Source organism: Mustela lutreola, chromosome 9, assembly GCF_030435805.1.
Source record: "Mustela lutreola isolate mMusLut2 chromosome 9, mMusLut2.pri, whole genome shotgun sequence".
Lineage (NCBI taxonomy): Eukaryota > Metazoa > Chordata > Mammalia > Carnivora > Mustelidae > Mustela > Mustela lutreola.
This window is the reverse complement of record NC_081298.1, coordinates 22813317-22833949: the sequence shown is the minus strand read 5'-3', so window position 1 is coordinate 22833949 and position 20633 is coordinate 22813317. Positions and strand designations below refer to the sequence as shown.

General features: G+C 40.3%; 1 protein-coding gene across 4 annotated transcripts in view; it reads left to right on the top strand.

Annotated features, from left to right (window-relative positions):
• The window catches only part of PHF20 (PHD finger protein 20), a 148302-nt gene that overhangs the window by 22511 nt on the left and 105158 nt on the right, over positions 1 to 20633 (top strand). For 3 of the 4 annotated variants that reach the window (XM_059133340.1, XM_059133341.1, XM_059133342.1), the window contains one exon: positions 1030 to 1144. In XM_059133340.1, the coding sequence (XP_058989323.1) occupies positions 1062 to 1144 (83 nt within the window). In that variant the 5' untranslated portion in view covers positions 1030 to 1061. Of the gene's footprint in view, positions 1 to 1029; positions 1145 to 2407; positions 2455 to 20633 lie in introns of those variants that run through there. The other variant, XM_059133339.1, reaches the window with a different exon arrangement.

Sequence of the window (20633 nt, the reverse complement as noted above, 5' to 3'; positions counted from 1 at the left end):
CATCCAGGCGCCCCCATACATGAGTTTTAATGTGAGCACAAAGTGATGTAATTTAGAATCCTGCCTTTTCATGTAATGTACTGCAAACAAATTCTTTCTAAAATGTAGGGGCGCCTGTCAGTCCATTACAAAGATTGTTTCTGGTGTGAGGCAGATGTTGTCTCGGTAGTGCTCTGATGTTGCTTGGGCAGTATAAACTTTTGAGACCCAAAGTTTAGCAGTGGAAAATGCAGTTTGAGGTTGCCTGCTCTGAGAATGTGGCCTGCTTAAGTGCTCCAAGAGCTCAGAGTGCTACATTTCTATTAGAACCACCTCTGGTGCCTAAAGATAAATTTTATTCATATAGAAAATGACCACCAGTCCCAGGATCCAAAGAATTGATAAAGAATTACTTAGGAAAATATAAATTGTCAGAATGAACTCAAGAAGAGGCAGAAAATATACATAGAACAAAGAAAGTATAGTTCCTCCTTGTCTAGCCTTCCAAATAGGGCCAGAAATCAGTATCTCAGCTTTTATTTACTTCTTTTATATTAAAATTCATAGGAGTTGCAACTTGTAGTTATTCTTCTGTTTACTGTCTACAGTTTTGTCTTCCTTCAGTGGACTGGAGTCTTCATGAGGACAGGAAACTGTGTCTTTTTTGGTCTTGACCGTTTTTTTCTAGTCTCTCAGCAGATACTTGTTGAATGCATTAGCAAATGATTGTATTTAACCTGGAAAAGCAGTTGGGTTTTTTTTGGAGTTCTGAGGTGTTCCCCTTTAAATGAGTCCTTGGTCAGCATTGTTGAGTGCAGGTCTCCTCAGGATTTCTGGAACTACAGGACACCACATAATAGAGAAGGAGGAGACAGACAGTGGAGGGCACACCTGTGTTAGGATGAGAGCAGGCTTGGAAATAGCCACTGGCAGGGTTTCTGGAGCTTTTTGTTTTGAATAATTCCTGTTTGTCTTTTATGTGTAGTGACTGATGCTACACTCTGGGCAGACTTTGCCTAAGTTTCATAAATATTTAATTGGCTTTTTCAGGAGAATAAAGGCAGCCCCGCTGATGACTGAAAATGACAAAGCATCCACCTAACAGACGAGGAATCAGCTTTGAAGTGGGAGCCCAGTTGGAAGCCCGGGACCGATTAAAAAACTGGTACTTTTGTATTTTTCTGTTAATTCCTTCAGTAAAGGATTTTTGCTAGCATTGATAAAGAGGGGTAGCCTGTGCTTTTCTGTAGTGTTTTCCTGCTCCCTGACTCTTGGAAGGTAGGAGACATAAGCCTAGAGACATGGAAATGTCCTTTCTTTTTGGTGCTGGGATCCGTCTGTCATGGAGACCATTCCGTGTCTACTTGTTAATACTCGTTTCCCCTTTCTGCCTGTTCCGAGAAGGAGTGATGGGAAAAAGAAGCATGGATGGCTACAAGGCAGGGAAGAGTTAAAAGTGGCAGCTTTCTTGCTCTTGGCTCCCTGTCTGGAAGAAGAGAGGGTAGATCAGGGATAGAAGCATGAAGGGAAGGGGTTAGATTGGAATAGTTTGTGTGTTGTGAACAACTCCTTCTGTTTTCTGGGTGTGTGTTGTGGTTGAAATTTAGTCATCATTCTGTATGGTGATTAAATGTAGAGGCCGAGGGCTTGTAATCCTCTGACTTGTCATTGACTTGTAACCTCTGGGTGGTAATTCCCACTTTGAGGTTCAGCTTCATCCGTAAATGTGTGGATAGTAGTAATATCAACCTCAGAGTTTTTCTGAGAATCAGGTAGTAGAATATGTGGAGAAAGGCCTTCCTTACCAACTGTAAAATGATGGTTGTTGAGAATGTCCTACAATTGTGGTCATTTGTTAATGTTTAAGGTAAAGGTGGGGGTTTCAGAATTCAAGCATTTCTGAGTGTAGTCCTTTTGGGGAGTTTCCTCAAAATAGACTGACCAGTTCCTGGGGCGTAGGAAGAGAAGAGAGGGGAAAAGAGAAGCAGGGAAATGTTGGTTGGGGCAGGAAATGTCTCTGCTGCCTTTTGGGGATAGATTTGATAAATGAATTGTAGACCTTTTAAATACCTTGTTGTTTTAGGCTGTTTGTATTATCTGTGATTATTTCCCTTTTTTGTTTTCTCTCAGCTCTTTTTAAGGCAGCTTAATCAAGGGAAGAATTCTTTTCAAATGTGGAAAAAAATTAAAATTTAGAAAAAGTAAAGAAGTACAGCTAGCCATAAAATAATCTGTATAGTTATCTCTCAGAATAAATATTAGTGAATATTAATAAATTAGTATGTAAAATTTAATAATAAGATTTATTAATAAATTAATGCCACTCAGAATAAATGACATTTTTGTTTTATTATATTTATGTTAAAGAATTAAGGCTATAAAACATTTCTGATTTAATCCAAGTGTCTTTTATACCTTACCGATTCAGTTCCCCTTCTGTGTTCCATAGAGGCAACCAGCATCCCGAAGTTGGTTGTATCCTTTCTGTCCATGTTTTTACATTTTAACTATATATATGTATTTATAAGTAATAGTTAGAATCACTTTATTTAAAATCACTTCGTTTAAAAATGAAGATGTTTTATTACATTGTTTGTTCCTTTAGCTTGTGTTTGTGTGATTCATGCATACTGATATATAAGATACTCCTCCTAACTTCTGTATAGAGTTCTGTTGTATGAATATACCATATTAAAAAAAAAGGAATATATCATATTTCATTTATCTACTCTCCTACTGATAGACATTTAGATTCCAGTTTTTCACTTTATTTTTAAAGTAAGCTCCAGGCCCAGTGTAGGGTTTGAACTAATAACCTGGAGGTTAAGAATCCCATGCTCTCTACTGAGCCAGCCAGGCTCCCCTCCAGTTTTTCTGCTTTAAACTTAATGTTGCTGGGGTGCTTGGTTAGCTCAGTCAGAAGAGTGTGCCACTCTTGATCTTAGGGTCATGAGTTCAAGCCCCATGTTAGTGTAAAGATTACTAAAAAGAGTAATAAATTTAAAAAATAAACAACACACTGTTATTGTGAACATCTCTGTAAATGACTTTTTTGTGTATCCTTTTGCAAGAATACTTCTTGGGCAGTGACTTTCAAACCTTTTTTATGGCAATTTATAGTAAGAAATATATTTTAAATCCAGTGTAATACCCATCCATATACACATAATAATTTAACTGGAGCAAAAACTTAGAGACCGTTCTTAACCTTGGACATGCTTTATATTCTGATGTTTTCCCTCTATATTGTATGTATGTTTCCTGAACATATGTACAAGTGCTGATCTAGATTCATTAATTTTATTTTATAATCCAGTGGGTTATGAACTGCTGTTTGATAAGCCCTACTCCAGTGAATTTGTTAAGTAATATGATACACACATTTTCAGTTTTACTGGAAATTGCCAAGTTTATCTCCAAAATGCTTCTATTAAATTACACCCCCACAGTAGTGCATTAAACTTCCTGTTTTTCCATGTCCTTATCAATCCTTGCTTTTTAAAGACTTTCTGGTCTTGCTAATCTGTTGGTTATGAAACTTTGTTTTATTCTCTGTTGCTCGTACTTCTGGTGAGGTAGAGCATTTTCTAATATGTGTGTTCTGTGACTTGTTCTTGGCTATTTTCCTATTTGATTGTCTGTTCTCAGTGATTTTTTAGTGTTCTTCTAATACGTTATGGATTCCAATTCTTTGTCAGTTTGTGTTGCAGAAATCTTCCAGTCTGTAACTTGTCTTTTCAGCTTATTTGTTTCTTTTGTTTCTTTTTTTTTTTAAATTAAAAAAAAAGGTTTTATTATTTATTTATTTGAGAGAAATAAAGAGGACAAGCAGGGGGAGCAGCAGGCAGAGGGAGGGAGAAGCAGGCTTCTTGCTGAGCAAGGAGCCTGGTGTGGGGCTCGATCCCATCATGACCTGAGCTGAAGGCATACTCTTAACTGACTGAGCCACCCAGGTGCCCCCTTTCAGCTTGTTTTTGATATCTTTCGTGGCATATAGTACTCCTAAATTCTTCTAAAAGTTTTAAAGTTTTGCTTTTCACATTTTGATCTTTATTTACCTAGAATTGATCTTATGTATGGGATGAACCTGGTCTAATTTTTTTATTCACAATTTAAATAATCAGGTGCCTCATCATCGTTTGTAGGACAGTCCATTCTTTCCCCACTGATCTGCAGTACCACTTCTATATACCAAGTGCCATAACATCACACTCTCTGTTTTTAACTCCTTACTCTGTTCTATTAATTTATATTTACTCTGGTGCTAATAGCAACACATCGAATTTATATTGCTTTAAAGTAAGTCTTTATAGCTATTAAGACAGATTTTGCCCCTGTGTGCTTTATTTGCTGTATTCTTAAACCTTTTCTCTTACTTTTTCAAAAAATTGAAGTATAATGGACATTCAGTGCTATATTAGTTTCAGATATAGATCTTTACTTTTTTTTTTTTTTTTTTTTAAAGATTTTATTTATTTATTTGACAGAGAGAAATCACAAGTAGATGGAGAGGCAGGAAGAGAGAGAGAGAGGGAAGCAGGCTCTCCGCTGAGCAGAGAGCCCGATGCGGGACTCGATCCCAGGACTCTGAGATCATGACCTGAGCCGAAGGCAGCGGCTTAACCCACTGAGCCACCCAGGCGCCCCAAGATCTTTACTTTTAATGTGAATTTTAATTTTAATTTTATTTTAAAAATGATTTATTTATTATTTATTTAAATGATTTATTCTAGAGGAAAAGAGAATGTGCATGTGCGAGAGGGTGTGAACCAGGGGGGAGGGGCAAAGGAAGAGGGGGAGAGAAAATCCTTAAGCAGATTTCCTGCTGAGCAAGGAGCCTGACATGGGGCTTGATCCCAGGACTCTGAAATGATGACCTGAGTGGAGATCAAGAGTTGGCTACTTAACCGATCGAGGCACCCAGGTGCCCTGAAAATACTACGTTTTTGTATTTATTCACATTTTCCTTTATAAACATAAGTAATGTTTTATAACCTTCATAAAGCTTTTGCATTTTATCTATTAGACTTATTCCTAAGTACCTTCTAGTGTTTGTTGCTTCTATGAATGGATCTTTTTTCTTTTATTGCAGAGCGCGCACATGCATGCGTGAGTAGGGGAGGGGGTAGAGGGAGAGGAAGAGAGAATCTTAAGCAGGCTGCATGCCCAGCTTAGAGCCCTACCCTGGGCTTAGTCTCAGACCCTGTGATCACAACTCTGAGATCATGACCTGAGTTGAAATTAATAGATGCCTAACTGATTAAGTTACCCAGGAGCACCTTGTGGATGGATATTTTTTTTAAAGATTGTATTTATTTATTTATTTGAATGAGTGAGCGAGAGAGAGAGAGAGAGAGAGGAGAGAGTATATGTGAGTGGGAGGAGGACAGAGACGAGAATCTCAAGCAGACTCTGTGCTGAGCGTGGGGCCCCATATGGGGCTTGATTCCACGATCCTGAGATCATGATGTGAGCTGAAACCAAGAGTGGGATGCCCAACCTACTGAGTCACCAGGTATCCCTGGATCTTTTTTTTTTTTTTTTTTAAAGATTTTATTTATTTATCAGAGAGAGGGAGAGAATGAGCACAGGCAGACAGAATGGCAGGCAGAGGCAGAGGGAGAAACAGGCTCCCCGCTGAGCAAGGAGCCCAGTGTGGGACTCGATCCCAGGACACTGGGATTATGACCTGAGCTGAAGGCAGCTGCCCAACCAACTGAGCCACCCAGGCGTCCCTCCCTGGATCTTTTTATATTACATTTTCTCTTTGGTTATTGGTGGTGTTTAGTAATGCAGTTGAGTCTTGTTGTTGTTGACCAGATTCAGTGTGTGAACTTTACTGAGATTGTAGTTAAACTGAACAAGGTGTCCTACTGAGATCATAGTTTAAAAGCAACTGCTAAAAAAAGATTTTATGTGGGACGCCTGGGTGGCTCAGTTGGTTAAGCAGCTGCCTTCGGCTCAGGTCATGATCCCAGCGTCCTGGGATCGAGTCCCACATCGGGCTCCTTGCTCCACAGGGAGCCTGCTTCTCCCTCTGACTCTTCCTTCCACTCTGTCTACCTGTGCTCGCTCTCACTCACTCTCTCTCTGACAAATAAATAAATAAAATCTTTAAAAAAAAAAAAAAAAAAAAGATTTTATGACATTTATGAGATTGTTGGAAATTTGAACAGTGATTAATGATATAAAAGCATCGTTAATGGGACGCCTGGGTGGCTCAGTTGGTTAAGCGGCTGCCTTCGGCTCAGGTCATGATCCCAGCGTCCTGGGATCGAGTCCCACATCGGGCTCCTTGCTCGGCAGGGAGCCTGCTTCTCCCTCTGCCTCTGCCTGCCTCTCTGTCTGCCTGTGCTTGTTCGCTTTCTCTCCCTCTATCACTGGCAAATAAATAAATAATCTTTAAAAAAAAAAAAAAAAAAAAGCATCGTTAATTCTTTTAGGTTTGGAAATGGTATAGCTATGTTTTAAAAAAGTCCTCATTTTTTAGAGATTACATACAGACATTTATGAATAAAATGATTTGTTGTCTGGGACTTTCTTCAAAGATAATATGAGGGGAGGAAAGGATGGGAGGATAGAGGAAGCAAAAGTGGTCATAGGGGTGGATACGTGAGGGTTTATTTCTCATAAATTTTGTATGTTAAACTTGTGTGCAGAAAGCTTGCTGCATTTTCATACTTGTCCTACTAGTTCTTTTGGATTTTTTACGTAGATGGTCATATATATGCAAACGGGTATATTGCCTCTTGCTTTCCAGTCCTTATGCCTCTTCTTTCTTTTCCTTCCTTCCGTCTTTCATCCCTTTTCTTTCCTTCTCTCTTTGTCCCATTTTCATTGACCAGAACTACACTGGCATGGTGTCAAATGGTAATGGTAACAGTAGCATTCTGTGTCTTACTGTTTGATTAACAGGAGTTCATGTGAAGGTTCATCATTAAATATGATGTTTAATGTTAAGATCATGGTAGACTCGGGGCGCCTGGGTGGCTCAGTGGGTTGAGCCTCTGCTTTCGGCTTGGGTCATGGTCTCAGGGTCCTGGGATCGAGCCCCGCATCGGGCTCTCTGCTCTGTAGAGAGCAGAGAGGAGCCTGCCTCCCCATCTCTATCTCTGCCTGTCTCTCTGCCTACTTGTGATCTCTGTCAAATAAATAAAATATTAAAAAAAAAAAAAAGATCATGGTAGACTCTTTAATCAGATTAAAGTAATTTCTTCCTGTTTATTCCTTGTTTGCTGGAAGTTTTTGTTTTTGTTTTGTTTTCCCCTAGCCTGTGTGACTGTTGAGTTTCATCTAATGCTTTTTCTTTTTTTTTTTTTTTTTAAGATTTTATTTATTTATTTGACAGAGATCACAAGTAGGCAGAGGGGTAGGCAGAGACAGAGAGAGGGGGAAGCAGGCTCCTTGCCAAGCAGAGAGCCTGATGTGGGGCTCGATCCCAGAACCTGGGATCATGACCTGAGCCGAAGGCAGAGGCTTTAACCCACTGAGCCACCCAGGTGCCCCTCATCTAGTGCTTTCTGGACATCTCATTAATTGACCATATAGGTTTTTGTCTCTTCAGTATATTAATATGTATGGTATATGACATTAGTAGATTTTCTGATGAGCAGTTCTTGCCTGCATGCCTGGATAGACTCTATTAGGTCATTTATATAATAAATTATGGGATTCAGTTTGCTAATATTTTATTTGGGATTTTGATATCCATGTTCACTAGTACTTTGGTTTTGATCTTTTCTTGCACCATCCTTGTCTGGTTTCAGTCTGTTGTTGTAGAAGTCCTAGGAAATGAGGTAGTTTTTTCTTTTTTTCCCCCTCTGGAACAGGTTTCATTTATTTATTTATTTATTTAAAAAAGATTTACTTGAAAGAGAGACAATGCATTTGGTGGTGGGTAGAGGAGCAGAGGGGGAGTGAGAGGGGAAAGCAGACTCTTCACTGAGTGCAGAGCTCTTGGTGGGGCTTGATCCCAGGACCCTGAGATCATGACCTGAGATGAAACTAAGAGTCATATGCTTAACTGACTGAACCACCCAGGTGCCCCATCTGGAACAGTTTCTTGAAGCTTTGCTAAGTCTTGCCAACCCTCCCCCCGCCAGCAAGGAACCTTATGTGGGACTCTATCCCAGGATCCTGGGATCATGACCTGAGCTGAAGGTACATGTTTTAATCGACTGAGCCATTTAGGCATCCCTTTCTTTTTTCATTTTTAAGGATCACCAAAACTCAGATCATTTAGTGTGGTGATGTAGTCAGTTCTAACATTCATTATTTTCTTTGGTGCTAAAATTATCCCAAATTTAGCTAGTCAGAAACCCTTTAAACTGGGTTCTTTGTTCTTCCAATACACTTCTATTAGTCCTTGAGTATTTTCTTTTTTTCTGGCACTACTTAGAAGGCCCACATTTATTTTGCCCCTGTCATTCTCTAGACCCTGAAGTCAGCCATTTCTCCAAGGAGGCCTAATTCCTTTTAGGTGGAAGTAGTATTTAGAAATAACTCTGGGCACTGGCTGTGTTTATTGCTGCTAGAATGTTACTGCTTTTAGGCCTTTTCAGTAGATAGAGCTCAGAAATAAAATTTTTGAAAAGTTGTGAGTTCATTTTGGTATTTCCATTTTAAATTTAATATTTTATAATTTATATTTTTATTTTTATCTTTTATTTTGAAAATTTGTTTTTCTAAAATTTAATTTTTGTTGTTGTTCTTCAATTTTATTTATTTACCTGACAGAGAGAGAGAGATCACAAGTAGGCAGAGAGGCAGGGGAAAGCAGGCTCCCCGCCGAGCAGAGAGCCCAATGCGGGGCTCAGTCCCAGGACCCTGAGACCATGACCTGAGCCGAAGGCAGAGGCCCAACCCACTGAGCCACCCAGGCGTCCCAACACATATATAGATAGGTCTTATAAGTATCACAACTTACAAGATAAGGAGAACACCTAAAGAATTTGCTTATGCTATACCCTTGCCGGTCTATAATTATTTGATTTGATTTAAAAAATTTTTTTAAAGATTTTATTTGTTAATTTATTTTATTTATTTTTTGAGAGAGAGAGAACACATGAGTGCATGCTGTAAGTGGGGGACAGAGGGAGAGGGGGGAGAGAGAATCCTAAGCAGGCTCAGGCTTATTGTGGAGCTTGATGCGGGGCTCAGTCTCAGGACCCTGAGATCATGACCAAGCTGAAGTCGAGTTGTATGCCCAGCTGACTGAGCTACCCTGGACCTCTGAAGATTTTTTTAAAAAGATATTTATTTATTTATTTATTTGACAGAGAGAGAGAGAGAGAGATATCACAAGTAGGCAGAGAGGCAAGCAGAGAGGGAGGATGCAGGCTCCCCGCTGAGCAGAGAGCCCGATGCAGGGCTCGATCCCAGGACCCTGAGATCATAACCTGAGCTGAAGGCAGAGGCTCCAACCCACTGAGCCACCCAGGTGCCCCCCCAAGATTTTATTTTTATGTTATGTCTACATTCATTGTGGGGCTGAAACTCACAACCCTGAGATCAAGAGTCCCATGCTCCACTAACTGAGCCACCCAGGCGCTCCTGATTATTTTTTATTTATCTGTCATTCCTTCTAGAATGCTAGCTCAGTTGAGGGCTAGTACGGTAGATTGGGTTCTCTGAGAAGCAGTGTAATTGATTGATTTGGAAACCCCCTGTAGAGGGAAATGGGGAAGGAGGGGAAGAGGCTGGGAAGAGTTTTAACCCCTGGCAGGGAGAGAAAAGGAAGGTAGGATGTCTTCCATCTACCAGTAAGTTTTGGCAAAGGAGATGGGGATTTCTCAAGCCATTGTTGCTGTCAAAAGAGTCTTGTCTCCCAGGAAGAGTCTTATCTTAGTATACCTGCTTACTCAGTCCTTGGCTAGGAACAATGCTAGGGAAGTGTGGAGATGGCACAGAGGTCAGGATGGGTTTCAGTGCCTTTGCGGCTGGTGTCAGTTACTATCTACTTGGTAAGGATGTGGTGGGTGCATTTCCAAGGCAGCCATGGATGTGCTATCAATTTTGTTTGCTGATATATCTCTAGTGCCTGAAAATTGTTCCTGGCATATAATAGGTAATCAATAAAGTATTTGTGGACCAAGTTCCAAATGATTGTAGGAAACATTTTTCTAGGTGTTCTGATTGCTTACATCTTAAGCCTGAGAGAATTTTTTTTTTAATATTGCAGAATTAGATAGCAATTATGTGTAGGACTGACTGTGCCAGGTTCCCTATATACAGCTATTCCATTAAATCTTCTCAGCAAGCTATGTTGTTTATTATTTCGATTTTATAAATGAGGGAAGAAACAAAGCCTCACAGAGGTAAAAATCCCTTGTTCCAAATTTCACAGCCAGTGTGTGGTAGAGCTGGGATTGAACCCCTGTTGATCTGACTCCAAAGACTGGCTATGCCTCCCAGGTGATTCCTTTCCCTAGTGATATTTTTCTGAGTGCTCTTCCATATTTTCTGGATTTACTTCTAGGTTGCAAAAAAAAAAAAAAAAAAAAAAAAAGTCATGAAAAGGGTTAAATTATTTTTCAAAACCCATGTGACAGTAGATGTGTATGAAGATACAAATGTGACCCAGAATGGGTGAGTGTGTCTTTCTGGATTAATGCTTTGACATTTTTAATAGGTCTATATCTTTGATTTATTTTGTCTGTGATGCTTATACAGAAGCCTGGTTTCTCTCTTACCTTGTCTGCTACATACATACTTCACGTTAAACCACAATAGCAATGGTAACTAACATTTATCAGAGATTTGCTATGTGTCAGGTACAATGCTAATTGCCTTAATTGCTTTACATTAGGTATCTCATTTAAGCCCCCAAAGCAAACCCATTTGGAACTGAAGAATCTGAGATTAACTTGGTTTGTTAGAAAACTGTTTTATGTATACCTGACCAGAGTGCATTTGTAAATTATCCAAACCAGCTTTTCCTTCCTAAATTCTAGGGTCCCTAAGAAATCACAGGATTAGGATTTTTATTATTTAGAGAGGGGAGTTTGTAAAATACAGATTCAGATTTTCCATGGAAGTTGTTAGTTCTAAAAACAGTTTATCTCACCAAACAGGATATGGATTATTGATAAGAATGCATGTTCTAATTTTGCACCTACCACTTTGGGGGACAATTTCCAGATATCCATTTCCTACTCTGTAGATGGTGTAATCTTGCCTGCCCACTTTACCTTTAGGGTTATGCAGATGAACTGAGTAGCATGTGAGAGGCTGCAGTCTCCTAGCAATCAACGTTTGGTGGCTAGAACAGAAACTGCTAGCTCTGCCTCCCTCCGCCTTGTTCCCTTCATTTGTCAGGAGCACACCATCTGCCTCAAACAGTAGGCCTGGCCTTCTCTCATCTTGCCCAGAACACGGTGCAAAACTCCTTCTGTCTGTTGCTTTCCTGACTCCTTGGCACATTTCCACTGCTTTGTTTCCATATAAGTTGATCATAGTCTCCTTCTACTTTTTGTACAAAAGATTTTTTTTTTAAGATTTTATTTATGTATTTGACAGAGATCACAAGTAGGTAGAGAGGCAGGCAGAGAGAGAGAGAGAGAGAGAGGAGGAAGCAGGCTCCCTGCCTAGCAGAAAGCCCAATGCAGGATTTGATCCCAGGACCCCAAGACCATGACCTGAGCTGAAGGCAGAGGGTTAACCCACTGAGCCACCCAGGTGCCCTACTTTTTGTACAAAAGATTTTAAAATCTGGGTTGTGTAATGTCCTTAGTTAGCTCTCCTTTAAATTTTCTTTCTTTTTTTTTTTTAGTATTATTTGCATCGATCAAGTCTCGGTTCCTGGTTGTTACCTCTTGCACGTCTTCTTCTTCTTTTTTTAAATTAACGTATAATATATTATTTGCCCCAGGGGTACAGGTCACCATACATTTCACAGCATTCACCATAGCCCATACCCTCCCCAGTGTTCATAAGCCAGTCACCCTGTCTCTACCCCTCAACCTCCCAGCAACTCTCAGTTTGTTTTGTGAGATTAAGAGTTTATTATGGTTTGTCTCCCTCCTGATCCCATCTTGTTTCATTTTCTCCTTCCCTACCCCGCCACAACCCCCTGCCCTGCCTCTCAAATTCCTCATGTCAGAGAGATCATATGATAATTGATCAATCAGATCATCTGACTTATTTCATTCAGCATAATACCCTCTAGTTCCATTCACATTGTTGCAAATGGCAAGATTTCATTTCTTTTGATGGCTGCATAGTATTTCATTGTATATATACACCACATCTTCTTTATCCATTCATCTGTTGATGGACATGTAGATTCTTTCCATAGTTAGGCAGTTGTGGACATTGCTGCTATAAACATTTGGATGCACGTGCCCCTTTGGATCAGTACATTTGTATCTTTAGGGTAAATACTCAGTAGTGTGATTGCTGGGCCCTGGGATAGGTCTATTTTCAACTTTTTGAGGAACTTCTATACTCTTTTCCAGAGTGGCTGCACCAGCTTGCATTCCCACTGACAGTGTAGGAGGGTTCCCCTTTCTCCGCATCCTCATCAACATTTGTTGTTTCCTGACTTGTTAATTTTAGCCATTCTGACTGGTGTGAGATGGTGTCTCATTGTGGTTTTGATTTGTACTTCCCTGATGCCGAGTGATGTTGAGCACTTTTTCATGTGTCTGTTGTCCATCTGGATGTCTTCTTTGCAGAAATGTCTGTTCATGTCTTCTGCCCATTTCTTGATTGGATTATTTGTTCTTTGGGTGTTGAGTTTGATAAGTTCTTTATAGATTTTGGATACTAGCCCTTTATCTGATATGTTGTTTGCGAATATCTTCTCCCATTCTGTCAGTTGTCTTTTTTTTTTTTTTTGGACTGTTTCCTTTGCTCTGCAAAAGCTTTTGATCTTGGTGATGTTCCAATAGTTCATTTTTGTTTCCTTGCTTTTGGCGATGCTTCTAGGAAGAAGGTGCTGTGGCTGAGCTTACCTCTTCACTTCTTGTACCATCCTTCCTCCCCCTCTTTTTTTTTTAAAGATTTTATTTATTTATTTGACAGACGGAGATCACAAGTAGATGGAGAAGCAGAAGCAGGCTCCCTGCTGGGCAGAGAGCCCGATGTGGGGCTCGATCCCAGGACCCTGGGACCATGACCTGAGCCGAAGGCAGTGGCTTAATGACTGAGCCACCCAGGCGGCCCCTTCCCCCCCCTTTTTATTTTACTTTTATTAAAGTAATTTTTCACTGGGGCATCTGACTGGCTTCGTCAGTGGAATATGTGACTTTTGATCTTGGGGTTGTGAGTTAGAGCCCCATGTTTCATGTACAGCCTAATTAAAAATAAAAATCTTACGGGGTACCTGGGTGGCTCATTCGTTAAGCTTCCGCCTTCGGCTCAGGTCATGGTCCCGGGGTCCTGGGATTGAGCTCTGCATCGGGCTCTCTGCTTGGTGGGAAGCCTGCTTCTCCCTCTCCCATTCTTCCTTTTAGTGTTCCCTCTCTCACTGTGTCTCTCTCTGTCAAATAAATAAAATATTAAAAAAAAAACTTAGAAAAAAATGAAAATAATTTTTCATTTCTGAGCTTTTCACATACATGTTTTGAGTGTCTGTTGGGAGTCAGACACTAAGCTACAGACTGGAATGAAGGAAGAATCACATAGGACCCTCAAGTTTAGAGGCCACTCAGGTATTTGGCTCTGGCTCTTAGCATTGCTGGCCAATGATGTTAATCATATATGCTCATGGTTATGTCTTTGCTAATAGCTCACATTTATTTATTTATTTAAAAGCTTTTATTTATTTGTCAGAGAAAGAGAGAGAGAGAGAGCAAGTACAGCAGGGGGAGCAGCACGCAGAGGGAGAAAAAGGCTTCCCGCTGAGCAAGGAACCTGATGTGGGACTAGATCCCAGGACTCTGGGATCACGACCTAAGCTGAAGGCAGACGCTTAACCGGCTGAGCCACCCAGGTGTCCCAATAACTCACACTTATTGGGGGATTTTTTCTTTGTCAGGCACAAGTCTAAAAGCTTTACATGTTATACCCTATGTAATTCTCATAACACTAGGAGTTGTGGGTATTTTTATTATTCCCATTTTATACATGAGGAAACAGACGCAGAGTGGTTAACTAAGTTGCCCAACCTTGCACAACCAGATGAATTTGGAACTTGAATCAAGGTAGTCTGGCTTGTGAGCATGAGAGGGCATAACTTTGATCCCCATGCTGTGTCTTGTACCTAGGGTAGAAAGTGAAGTTTTTGAAATTAATTATATCATAAAGTGATACTTAACTCTGTACAGAGTTCATGTATAACCCCCGGAGGGAGAACAGTTAATTTCGTGTGTGGGATTTTAGATGTCTTCCCACAGGTGTCTTATGCTAAGACATTCATTCAGTGCTAGATGCTGGAGATAGAGTGGTAATTAAGACTGATGGGTAGTCCCTGATTTTTAGGAGCTGACATTTGGTGGAGGTAGATGGACCATAAACAAGCAGACCCATACCTATAAGGTTAGGTGGTGATAAATGATAGGAGGAGGAATAAGTACTAACAAGTAGACAAGAGTGTGACATGGTGTGTGTATGTGGGGTGTTTTTTCATGAAGAAGGTATTCAGGGAAGATCTATCTATTAAGGAGACATTTGAATAGTGATCCGAAGTGAGGGAGGGAGTGAGCCAGGTGGATATCCAGGGGAAGAGGGATTTAGGCAGAGGCAGCCAAGGTACAGCATGCTCATGTTCAAGATGGAAAAAGAGGGTAAAGATTAATGGTGTCAGAGGAAGGAGATGAGTCCACGTATGTCAGCAGGAGCCAGATCTGGTCATACTTGGGGATTTGGAATTTATTCTGAATATAATAGGAAGTCATTGAAAGATTTTAAACAGGTATATGACATTATCTGGTTTCAGTTATTTAAAGTGGCTGTGGTTATTTTGTGTAGAATATGCTGTAGGCAGGCATGGAAAGAAAGAGGGAGAATAGTAGTCTTTGGTTCTAGTTTGGATTAAAGGTGATAGTTGCTTGAACAAAAAAAGCAGCAGTGGAGATGATGGGAAGTGGTCAGAGTCTGAGTATTTTTTGAAGGTATAGCTGACGGATTTGCAGGTGATATTGTAAGAAAAACAGAAGAGTCAAGGGTGACTCCAAGGGTGTTTGTTCTAAGTGCTAGTAGAATTACCACTTGCTGAAATGGGGAAAATCAGTAATTTGGTTTTGGGCATGTTAAATATTGCATTCCTTTTAGATAACCAAGTGGAGATTGTTGAACAGATGGTTGAATAACTAAGTGAGTCAAGCACTGAGGTGTGAGCTCTGGGTTAGAGATAGAAATTTGAGAATTGGCAGTGAGTAGTACATGGGATTAAAAAAATATATATTTTATTTTTTAGAGCAGTTTTAGGTTTGCAGCAAAATTGAGCAGGAAGTACAGGGAGGACCCATCGCTTGGCCCTATACTTTCATAGCTTTCCCATCAACACCCTGCAGGAGAATGGTACATTTGTTACAGTTTATGGACCTACATTGAACCATCATTATCACCCAAATTCCATAGTTTATGTTAGGACTTACTTTTGATGTTGTACATTCTTTGAGTTTGGACAAATTTATGATGACACATATCTACTGCTATGGTATTGTACAGAAGAGTTTCACTGCCCTAAAAATCCTCTTTAATTTGCCTCTTCAGTTGTTCTTATCCCCTAACCCCTGGCAATCACTGACCTTTTTGCTGTCTCCATAGTTTTATCTTTTCCATAATGTCATCAGTTGAACATAGATACAGTAGGTAGCCTTCTCAGATTTTTTTTTTTTCCATTTAGTAAGAAGCAATTGAGGATTCTTTTTTTTTTTTTAAGATTTTATTTATTTGAGAGAGAGACAGTGAGAGAGAGCATGAGTGAGGAGAAGGTCAGAGAGAGAAGCAGACTCCCCGTGGAGCTGGGAGCCTGATGTGGGACTGGATCCTGGGACTCCAGGATCATGACCTGAGCCGAAGGCAGTTGTCCAACCAACTGAGCCACCCAGGCATCCCGCAATTAAGGATTCTTTATGTCCTTTCATGGCTTGATAGTTCATTTCTTTTTAGCATTAAATAATATTATGTTGTCAGAATGTACCACAGTTTATTTATCCATAAGTTTTCAACTCATTTGGGTAAATACTAAAGAAGGTGGTTGCGGGGTGCCTGGCTGGCTCAGTTGGTGGAACATGCAACTTTTCTTTTTTCTTTCCCTTTTTTTTTTTTTTTTAAAGTAAGCTCCCCATGCACTTTAGTGCCCAGTGTGGGGCTTGAACTCACAGCCCTGAGGTTAAGGACCTGAGGTGAGATCAGGTGTCAGACCCTTAACCAACTGAGCCACCCAGGCACCCTGAGCATGCAACTCTTGATCTTAGGATCGCTAGTTCACGCCCCATGTTGGGTGTAGAGCTTACTTAAAAAAAAAAAAAAAAAAAAAAAAAAGAAGCATGTGATTGCCAGATCATATGGTATATTTAGTTCTGCAAGAAACTGCCAAACTCTTTGCGAGTGGCTGTACCATTTTGCATTTGTACCACCTGTGAATGAGCGTTACTATTACTCTACATGCTCACCAATATTTGGTCCCCAGTGTTTTGGATTTTGGTCATTATAATAAGTAAGTAGTGGTATCTCATTGTTATTTAAATTTGCAATTTCTCTAATGAAATATGTTGAATATCTTTTCATACGCTTATTTGTTGTCTTTATATATTCCTTGGTGAGGTGTCTGTTAAGGTCTTTTGCCCATCTTTTGTTTGTTTCTTTGTCTTCTTGTTGTTGAGTTTTAAGAGATCCTTGTGTATTTTGGATAACAGTTCTTTATCAGAGGTGTTTTCACGGGACTGGATGAGCTCATCCAGGGCTGTGCTCTGGCCGCTAGCCACATGTAGCTGTTTAAGTAAAATTGAAAATTCATCTCCTGAGTCACACTAGGCACAATTCCAGTATTCAGTAGCCACATGTGGCTAGTGGCTACCAATTGGAGAGCAGAAATGTAGAAAGTTTTCAATGAGAAGGTTCTGTTAGATAGTGGTAATCTAGGTAGTCAGTATAGATAAAAAGGACTAAGCCCAGGAGCCTTCCTGTAGATGTTAGCAGATGTAGAGGAACCAGCAAAAGAGACTGGGAAGGGGAGACCATTGAGGCAAGAGGAATCCCAAGAGGAGAATGTCTAGAGGCTTCGTGCAAAAAATCATTTCAAGAAGCAGGGAGTAATAACTTCAGTTTGTGATGCTCCTGGGTCAAGTAAGATGAAGATTCAGTGACTACTGATTCAGTGACATCGAGGTTTTAGATGATCTTTTTTTTTTAAGATTTTATTTATTTATCAGAGAGAGAGAGGGAGAGCGAGCGCAGGCAGACAGAATGGCAGGCAGAGGCAGAAGCAGGCTCCCTGCTGAGCAAGGAGCACAATGTGGGATTCGATCCCAGGACGCTGGGATCATGACCTGAGCTGAAGGCAGCTGCTTAACCAACTGAGCCACCCAGGCGTCCCGAGGTTTTAGATGGTCTTGATGAGAGTTGTTTTAGCGGAGCAGTGGGGACAAAATCCTGATTGGTCTGAGTTCAGGAAAAATGGGAGAGAGACTGGTATGGTGTACAAATGGAGGAATAAACCATTTACAGGAGCAGATAGTTCATTTTATTATAAGGGGGAAAAGGGAGACTGGATATACAGATAGAAATGAAGGTTGACAGGCAGAATTGGTGATTGGAGCATGTGTTTTTTTCTTTGTGTATGTATGTGTGTGTTTTCTGTTTTACACTTGAGTTATAGGGACACCTGGGTGGCTCAGTTAAGCATCTACCACATCCTGGGATTGAGATCCACACTGGGCTCCCTGCTCGGTGAGCCTGCTTCTCCCTCTCTGCCTGCTGCTCCCCTTGCTGTGCTCTCTCTCTCTCTGTTAAGTAAATAAAATCTTAAAAAAAAATAAAGTTGAGTTATAATTTACATACTGTACAGTTCTGTGAGGCTTGCCAAATTTATAGTTAGGCATGTACCACCACAGTCAAAATGTAGAGCGCTTTTATCACTCTACAAAATTTCCTTGTATCCTTTTGTAGTCAACTCCTCCTACCGCTTTTGGCTCTTATGACCCAGGATCCTGTCCTTGTACATATAGTTTTACTTTTTCCATGCTGTCATAAAAATGGAATTGTATGATGTGAAGTCTATTAAATTTGGCTTCTTATCATATTCACTTACAATACTTTGAGATTCATTCACAGTTTAGCATGAATCATTGGTTGGTCCTTTTATCTCTGAGTAGAATTCCATTGTATGGATGTACCACAGTTATCTGTGTAGCTGTTGAAAAATGTGAATTGTTTCCAGTTTATGCTAAATACAAGAGAATGTAAGTTCTCATTTGTCTTGGGTAAATACCAAGGAGTGGGATTGCTGGGTACCAGGTTAAGTGTGTTTAACTTGTTGAACTGCCAAACTATTTTCTAATGTGGCTATTCCAGTTTGCATTTCCACCAGCAATGCATCAGAGTCCCAGTTGCTCTGTGTCTTTGCCAGCACTTGGTAGGATTCGTTTGTTTCCCTCCTTTTTTTATTGTTTTACTTAGTTGATTTGTATTTTATATACTGTAAATTCACTCTTCTAAAGGATACAAATGAACGATTTGTAGCATATTCACAAAGTTGTACAACTATCACAACTACCTAATTTCAGAATATTTTCATCACCCCAAAAAGAAACCCTGTAGGGGCGCCTGGGTGGCTCAGTGGGTTAAAGCCTCTGCCTTCAGCTCAGGTCATGATCCTAGGGTTCTGGGATCAAGCCCCGCATCGGGCTCTCTGCTCAGCTGGGAGCCTGCTTCCTCCTCTCTCTCTGCCTGCCTCTCTGCCTACTTGTGATCTCTCTGTCAAATAAATAAATAAAATCTTAAAAAAAAAAAAAAAAAAAGAAACCCTGTATGCATTAGCAGTCTTTTCCTTTCCCCCCTCAGCCCTCCCCATCCTTGGGCAACTACTAATATACTTTCTGTCTCTGTGGATTTGCCTATTCTGGCCATTTCTTAGAAACCAAATCATACAATATGTTTCTTTGTTACTAACATCTTTCACTTAACATATTTTCTTTTTCTTTTATTTTTTTAAAAGATTTTATTTATTTATTCATGAGAGACAGAGAGAGAGAGAGGGAGAAGCAGAGGGAGAAGCAGGCTCCCTGCAAGGCAGGGAGCTGGATGTGGAATTCTATTCCAGGACCTTGGGATCATGACTTGAGCTGAAGGCAGATGGTTAACAGACTGAGCCAACCAGGTGCCCAGCATATTTTCTTTTTTGAAAAATAGACTGACTCCATGCCCATTGTGGGGCTTGAACTCATGGTCCTGAGATCAGTAGTCACATGCTCTACCAACTGAACCAGCCAGGTGTTCCAAAATTAACTACTTTGGATTACCTTCTCTCTCTCTCTCTCTCTCTTTTTTAATGTACGCCCTAAGCCCAGTGATGTGGGGCTTGAAGTTATGACCTCGGGCCCAAGAATTGCATGCTCTACCATCTGAGCCAGCCAGGTGCCCCATTTAATATATATAATATATTTTTAAGATATTTTTAAGATTTTTAAGATACATATTTTTAATATATATATATTTTTAAGATTTTATGTATTTATTCAACAGATGGAGATCACAAGTAGGCAGAGAGGCAGGCAGAGAGAGGGAGAAGTAGGCTCCCTGCTGAACAGAGAGCCTGATGCGGGGCTTGATCCCAGGACCCTGAGATCATGACCTGAGCTGAAGGCAGAGGCTTAACCCTCTGAGCCCCCCAGGTGCCCTGGTATTTTTTTTTTTTTAATTTTTAAAGATTTTTATTTGTTTATTTGACACAGAGAGAGAGAGGGAAGGAGAGAGGGAGAGAGCAAGCACAGGCAGGGAGAATAGCAGGCAGGGGAGAAGCAGGCTCTCTGCTCAGCAAGGAGCCTAATGTGGGGCTCTTGATCCCAGGACCCTGGGATCATGACCTAAGCTGAAGGCAGTGGCTTAACCAACTGAGCCACCCAGGTGCCCCTTAATATGGTATTTTCAAGATTCATTTGTGTTGTAGCATATATCAGCATTCTTTTTGATGGGTGAATAGTATTCCACAATAGGGATATACTATGTTTTGTTTATCCATTCATCAGTAGATGAGTATTTGTATTGTTTTTGTTTTTGGCTATTATGAATAATGTTGCTATGAATATTTGTGTGTGGACATATGTTTTCATATTTCTTAGGTATGTAAGAACAGAATTACTGGGTCAAATGCTAATTAATTAACTTGTTTATCTTTTGAAGAACTGCCAAGCTTTTTTCCACAGCAGTTGCACCATTTTATGTTCCTACTAGCATTGGGAATTCTTTTTTGATTGATTTTATTTTTAAAGATTTTATTTATTTATTTGACAGAGACCACAAGCGAGGGAACACAAGCAGGGGGAATGGGAGAGGGAGAAGCAGGCTCCCCGTTGAGCAGGGAGCCCATTGTGGGACTCAGTTCCAGGACCCTGGGGTCATGACCTGAGCTTAAGGCAGATGCTTAACGACTGAGCGACCCAGGCGCCCCTGATTGATTTTATTTTTTAAGTGGGATAAGAAAATCTCAGCTGAGACTAAGAATCTAAAGCAGGAAGGCTTGATAAAAAAAGAAGGAAGGCTTGGGT